Here is a 7,500-nt window from a genome sequence, read left to right as displayed (position 1 = left end):
TCACCTTTCCGACTGCGCGCCGGGGAACAAAGACCAATTGTTCAAGTGAAAATTCTTTCGATGATTATGAATGAACCAAGTCAGTCAGTCACTGGGATGTGAGCACGCGTTCAGGCATTTCCCTTTTGAACTGATGTTAATGTCAAGACCGTTCTTGCAATGTGAAATGAACACCGAGTTTCCTTACACGTGTTCATGTATATACACACACACACATATATGTGTGTGTGTGTGTGTGTGTACACATACATACATACATACATACATATATATGTATATATTTGTTTATGCACACACACACACACACACACACACACACACACACACACACACACACACATACACACACACACACACACACACACACACACACACACACACACACACACATACACACACACACACATACACACACACACACACACACACACACACACACACATATATATATATATATATATGTGTTTATACACATACATATATACATATATATACATACATATATATATATTGATAGATAGATAGATAGATATAGACATATGTGTATGTGTGTGTGTGTGTGTTTGTGTATGTATATGCATATGCATATCCATATGTGTATATATATATGCGTTTTTTTTTTAGTGTATATGTATATGTATATATTACATATATAATATATTATTATTGTGGTGTGTGTGTGTGTGTGGTGAGTGGTGTGTCTGCGTGTGTGTGAGTGTTTGTTTGTTGTGTGTGTAAATATATAATATATATATATATATATATATATATATATGCACTATATATATAAATAAACATACATACATATACGTATATATGTACATATACACATTTATGTGTGTGTGTGTGTGTTTGTGTGTGTGTGTGTGTGTGTGTTTGTGTGATACGTGTGTGTATGTACATAATGTGTATATACATATATATACACATATGTATACATATCTCCACAAATCCTAAAGGTTCGAGAACACGTGACTATAATTGGCATTTTTGTATATTTTCTCCTTTTAGACACGTTTGTAGCACAGTTCTTTAGATTTGTTCAGCGATGTTGGGTAATTCATATTTTAAATGAGAAAAAATATCGAGAAACCCATCACAGATTCAAAGTCCTAAAGTGTCCGATGAACGAGCCATTTCCAAACCCAATTACGAAAAAGGTCTCGAATCACACAGCCCGAAATGATTCCCAGATAAGAGATGTGGTTTGCCATCCCCATCAAACCTGACATATTACGCAGTCAAGTTGGATGGTTTGGTCACAGCAAGCCGAACAGCGGGCGTCGAAATTCCCGTAACGGACTTTTAAATGTTTCAAGAATTGCTGTTGTGGCGCCATTGTTGGCCCCCTGGCGGCCATTGTCGGAACCTCTTATTGTTAACATCGCTAACGACCTTCGACTTGATTCTTTAGTATTATGGCCATTCATTTTTTTATATATCTCATTCGTGATTGATTGGTCGGTACCCAATCTATAGAGGGGGGTTGAGTTATTGGATTATTCTGCGCACAAAAAAGTGCCGTAAATGAAGTGCGTTCCTCTGTTTCTGTGACTGGGTGGCGGGTCCTTACAGCGATGTGTTTTGTATGTGAATAGCTGATGGTGGATAAGTCTCTGTGTGAAGAATTATTTGCAAGCCATTATGTATTCATTTACTGGTTTGTGAATACATATGGAGGGTATATAGAGGTATGGAATAAGGCGCGTGTATTTGTGTACATTATCTGTTTTTCGTGTTTAAAGCATTATCAGCTTTTTGATCGGATTGTCATGCTTTTACTGTAAATTTTAATTATATATAGGCTATTGAAATATTAATAACAAAAGGAACTGTGCGTTTTTTATTTTATCTCTTCACACACACACACACACACACACACACATATATATATATATATATATATATATATATATATATGTGTGTGTGTGTGTGTGTGTGTGTGTGTGTGTGTGTGTGTGTGTGTGTGTACATATAAATATATAATCTAAGAATGGCAAACAATAATTGGACAGTACCAGTATTCCATTATGATGTACAGATTAATGAGGATTTAAATACCACTTATAATCAATATCCGTTTTCCTTATGACTATTATTTTCCCCAAACAATGGAGTCCTTTGTTATATTTCTTCTTCTATTTCCTTTGTGCAGCCACTCAATATTTTTATTCGAACAATTAACAATGAATCGGTGTCCTTTACGCAAGAATCTAGGTGTTTGGGAGAAAGCAAGTCAATCGCGATTTTTAATTGTCCCGAGTCAAAATATCTCATCAGATGGTGAAGAGCCCGGGATTCACTCTACGGATTCGCAACCCAAGTTTCATTCCGAAAAGCTGTTCGTGATTTCGCTAGTACTACACAAACGAGATTGGCTCTTATTAGGCATATATATACCCCCCCCCACCCCACCCCACCCTCACACGCGCAAACAAACACATGTACGCACACTATGTATGGATGTGCGTATGTGTGTATACAGATGCTGTATATACGCATGCATACATATACACGCGGGCGGGCACACACACACACACACACACACACATACACACACACACATACACACACACACAAACACACACACACAACACACACACACACACACACACACACACACATACACACACACACACACATATACACACATACACACACACACACACATATATATATACACACATACACACACACACACACTCACACACACACACATATGTATATAGATACATACATATATATAAAAATATACACATATACACCTATGCATATGTACATATGAATACACATACGTAAACGCCGCCTCCGCCTCCTCTACGGACGCTTCTGCAGACAGTTAGCCAGTAAAGTAATGAAGACACGAAACTACACAAAGTTTAAATAATTCGCTAATTTTGCGTATTAGTGATCGCAGACCAAAGGAAGTAGAGGAAAGTGACGCAAATACGATTGGAATCACATTGTTGATACCCAAAGAGTGTACTTTACAATTTACAATTACTATATTACTGTAATAAAGGAGGAAGAGAGAGAGAGAGAGAGAGAGAGAGAGAGAGAGAGAGGTGGGGGGAGGGAGGGAGGCCATACTATTGAAGTAATAATGATTCTCTTGGTAGTTATACAATAATTAAGGATATAATCGTAACAGAGGCATAAGGTACATAGGTATACATGCATTTAAGTATTGTAGATTTATATTTCAAAGCAGTGGTGTACGATTTTACTCCATTTACGTTGGGTATGTTTACGATTAACATTCGTGCGTGTGTACGAGAATTACGTGTATTTGCTGGGGCGGCATTGACTATGGTGGCAGGGATAACTCTAGGTTTAAGCTGATTTTAATGCTAAATGTTATTTTTGTCGTATCTTCATATGAACGCGTGTAAATTAAACTTTTTTTTTTTTTTGCTCCACAGACAGCAGTCCGGAAGGCGTGACCCCCACCCCACCCCACCCCCACCCTGCCCCCTCCCCGAGCTCCTCCACGACCGCCAGCTCGCCCGCGCCCGCTCAAACGCTCCCCCTGATCACGCCCGCGCCGCCCGCGATACTGCTCTCGCCCACGGCCACCGTTATCACAACGCCTACGTCGCTGGTGAAGAAGACGACGCCCTCCACCGCCGGCAGCACGCCCGGAAGCCCGCCCGCGGAGGACACGTCTTGCCCGCCCTCGCCTGCCGGAGGTGACGTCACGGAGGCTCCTGGAGACGATGACGTCGGCGCCATTGTGAGTCTTGAGAGCTGGTCAGCCATTTTGGTAGATGATGATCGATCAATGATAATATAGATGGAAATGAGTTGATAAATGAGCTTAGCGAAAGTAGAAACGCCTTTGTTCCCCTCAACTCAGAAATGTCAAAATTAGTATACGTGGTAGGAATAGGATTTTCATTTGAATCTGTTTAACGAACTTATTTATTCTTAAGACACTAGAAGTTTTGCAAGATTTAGTAAAATCATTAAGTTTTGTTTATCACTGTGTTCGCGGGGTACGCTGTTGCTGATGCAAAAATTCAAGTGGTTCGGGCAAACTACTGCAGTTCTAACCCCCCCCCCCCCCCAGCAGTCGTGCGAGGGCGAGGCGGGAGCCGCGCGGAGGGACGAGGACAAGAAGAAGCCTCGCCGACGCCGCACGGCCTTCACGCACGCGCAACTGGCCTACCTCGAGAGGAAGTTCCGCGTGCAGAAGTACCTCAGCGTCGCCGACCGCTCCGACGTCGCCGAGGCCCTCAACCTCTCCGAGACGCAGGTCAAGACGTGGTATCAGAACCGCAGGTGAGTAGGCAGGGAGAGGAAGGAGGGAGGAGGAGGAGCGGGTCAGTTATGAGTTCTGCTCAATATGTGTTTATGATTTGGAGGATTAGTCGTTGGCTGCTCTGTAGTAACGCTCACCACACACACACACACACACACACACACACACACACACACACACACACACACACACACACACACACACACACACACACACACACACACACACACAGTACCATCCACAAATAAATACATATACACATACACGTGCATACCACTAAGCATTGCGCGGCATCTGCCCATTGTAAGAAATAAAAAGCACAAGCCTTTAGTACCCTTTAACGTTCAGCATCACCTCTTCAACAGGACCAAGTGGAAGCGGCAGAATCAGATGCGCCTGGAGCAGCTCCGTCAGAGCGCCGGGGTCGGAGTGGAGAAGGAGCTGCTAGGAAGCGCAGGGGGGCGCAGCTCCCCCGTAGACCCCCTGAGCGTGGTGGCTCCGACCTGCTGCCCGCCTTACTTCCTGCCGCCCGTCGACCGGTCCTGCTTCATCACCACAGCAGGACTCTTCACCAGGTTGCCCTACAGCCCCTCGTGCCACTTGTGACCCCAGCCGGACGCCTGACCTCTGTCCCCGGTTTCTTACAGCCCGCCCTGCCCCTTGTGACATCAGCCCTAGAGCGTGACCTCCGCCTCCCGCCATGCTCGACCTCCTTTTAAATTCTTGGTCCCTCCCCTTTTATATTCTCTGACTCCCGCCACGTTCATCCAGTTCCTGTCTGAGCTGATGCCCATTCACCTGTGTATGCTGTTATTTATTTAAGCATTTGAATATATTTGTAAATTAAAGTGTCATTGTTTTTTTTTCTACAGTGGAAAATGATAATTTCAATCAGTCAAAGATAGGTGTAAATCCAACTGTCAAGTGAATTTCACCTCTAGGAAATGCACGTGACTCCGATTTTGATGCATGGTTGTTAATGTACAGAATCATAACCAAGGGACAACACATGCACTGACTCTGGTTACAAAGAACCAGCTGTCTTACATGATGTGGGAAAGTGGCATACAGCATGCTTACTGAAGAGGCCCGTCTTAGCTATGCAATGCTAAGTGCATGGTTAATGTGGACCGCCTGTGACGACAAAATTATGGAATCCATAATTTCTTCTAAATGGGTGTGAAGGATATGGAACGACGTTTATGTACCATTTAATGTACAGAATAATCTAGACGCACTTCTTCAGATAATGTTCGCTTTGGAATGTTATCAAATCAGTTATTGGGCGACCTTTAATGAATCTTGGAATATGTATATACTTTTCTGTAACATCCAAATATTTAAGTCTCGCCAATTTTAAATGTGACACCCATCTTAGTCATTAAACCCGTGAACTATCCCCAGGGTTTCATGTGACAAAAGGTGAATCATTGTGGGACACTTTTTCACTTTTCTCTTGGTTAAGAATCTACGAAAATAGTCCATTTGTAGGGTGTGTCCATTATGAATAATACACTTTATAAGACAAACCTCATATTGGGGTTCAGTAAAAAACACATTGCACATTTACAACAAATAACTATATGAAAATATTAATATCGTTTTGGAAATAGATATCAAAGTCAAAACTTACTCCTTCTCGTTTCTTTAATACAATTGAAGTGTAAAATAATATGCAAACCCTATATACAATGTAAATATCAGAACAATGTACTAAATGCAAGTTTGATAAATGAGGAATGTATCATATAAATTAGTCATGTACAGAAATTTTGTAGACTGACTTCAGGATTTATATGTAATACTCAAGAAAGAATGAGAAAAGACATTTATCCGGTGATTAGTGATATCAGTGCTAGCGATATCTGTTAGTGTTCTTGAGTTTAGGCTTATTCATTAAATTAGTGATATTATTAGTGATGCTAGTCACATGATTCTAGACCTTATTATTGTGGAGTTACGGTGAAAAATAATGGAAGTTGTATATTTGTAGAGAATAATAGATACTACTGTGATTTATGAAGTATTTTATTGCTGTATCCTTAACCAATGTGATTCTATAACTATTTCCCCACTAGGGTTCTGAGTTATCGGCCTTGCGTTCACGAGGCGCGCTTCACAAAATACGAAGGAACTAAGGTTCATGAACAGCTGTCGGGCTGCGATGATACGAAAATAACACAATCATTTCCCCAGCCGACGACGGAGAAGCGAATAAGCCATTGATATACTTTTCTGCAGACTCATGTTTATAACGAAGAATATATTTTTCATTTATTTCGATTGAGCACATATTTTGCATGCACTGCTATTCTTAGTGCAGCTTTGCCCAGAGCTGACAAAGTCTCCACATAAAATAGTTTTATTTCGTCAACACTAGTATATTCGAGCTAGCCGCCACTCGTGAACAAGCGCCCTACAACGGAGCTACCTCTTCCCCATACCGTAGTGTCCGTAGCGGCTACAGATACTACGGCATTCGCACTACGGTGTCGTTCATCGGTAATACAACGTGCTTCTGTGGCGCGCTAGTGAACGCCAGGTAGATACCTCGCAAATGAGACATTAAGCATCAGCATTATTGAGTAGGTGCATATCCTATTAAGCGCCAGCTGATTACAATTTTTGAAAATGACTAGGCAGATCGAAGAACACCAAAATCTAGGGTGCAATACTAAACTACAAATTTGATGTTAATTTTGATGCCAATAACAAAACCACGTACGTTTTATCTTTATTTGTTTCTGTAACAAAAAAAAATAACGTATATACAGAAATATATTTTGCACCGCCTTACAGCGAAAATGTGAAAATATGAAAATGAAAATCAGCTAATTGTATATTTCTAAGCACACAAGTGTTCATAAAACTGTACGTCAAATAGCATTCAAAGCAGGACTGGTGGCTGGAGGAATAGATTGGCCCCTCATATGTGGCTTTAATTTAATAGTAAACTCACAAGAAACCATGCATAAGTAGATATTAATAAAACATAATATATTAATGAGTGAACTTAATACATTGCGAAACCCTTTCATAAGGAAGGCAAACGACTAAGGAATAAAGTTACACGCAAAGTTATTCGGTGTTCAATTATCTTCACTAAAATTCTATATAAGAAATAATAATTTCTTGATCTTTTAGATCCCCCCCCTCTCTCTCTCTCTCTCTCTCTCTCTCTCTCTCTCTCTCTCTCTCTCTCTCTCTCTCTCTCTCTCTCTCTCTCTCTCTCTCTCTCT

General features: G+C 41.0%; 2 protein-coding genes across 2 annotated transcripts in view; one reads left to right on the top strand and one right to left on the bottom strand.

The window, feature by feature from the left end:
• Positions 1-3,174: 3,174 nt before the first annotated feature.
• LOC125039318 (barH-like 2 homeobox protein) lies at positions 3,175-6,253 on the top strand. Its single transcript, XM_047633157.1, has 4 exons — positions 3,175-3,241; positions 3,423-3,763; positions 4,073-4,281; positions 4,627-6,253. The coding sequence occupies exons 1-4, from the start codon at positions 3,175-3,177 to the stop codon at positions 4,865-4,867; spliced, it is 858 nt and encodes a 285-aa protein (XP_047489113.1). The 3' UTR covers positions 4,868-6,253.
• Positions 6,254-6,877: 624 nt separating this feature from the next.
• The window catches only part of LOC125039317 (octapeptide-repeat protein T2-like), a gene marked incomplete at its 5' end in the record, with an annotated part of 2,234 nt that continues 1,611 nt past the window's right edge, over positions 6,878-7,500 (bottom strand). The window contains one exon of the mRNA XM_047633155.1: positions 6,878-6,922. Coding sequence (XP_047489111.1) covers positions 6,878-6,922 — 45 coding nt within the window. The remainder of the gene's footprint in view (positions 6,923-7,500) is intronic.

This window comes from Penaeus chinensis, chromosome 27, assembly GCF_019202785.1.
Source record: "Penaeus chinensis breed Huanghai No. 1 chromosome 27, ASM1920278v2, whole genome shotgun sequence".
Classification (NCBI taxonomy): domain Eukaryota; kingdom Metazoa; phylum Arthropoda; class Malacostraca; order Decapoda; family Penaeidae; genus Penaeus; species Penaeus chinensis.
The sequence above is the reverse complement of the archived record's forward strand: the minus strand, read 5'-3'. Positions and strand labels throughout refer to the sequence as shown.

Coding starts and splice junctions, on each gene's coding strand:
- LOC125039318 (XM_047633157.1), top strand. CDS start 3,175: ATGCATTTAAGTATTGTAGATTTATATTTCAAAGCAGTGGTGTACGAT. Junction 3,764..4,072: donor AGAGCTGGTCAGCCATTTTG/GTAGATGATGAT, acceptor CCCCCCCAGCAG/TCGTGCGAGGGCGAGGCGGG. Junction 4,282..4,626: donor ACGTGGTATCAGAACCGCAG/GTGAGTAGGCAG, acceptor CCTCTTCAACAG/GACCAAGTGGAAGCGGCAGA.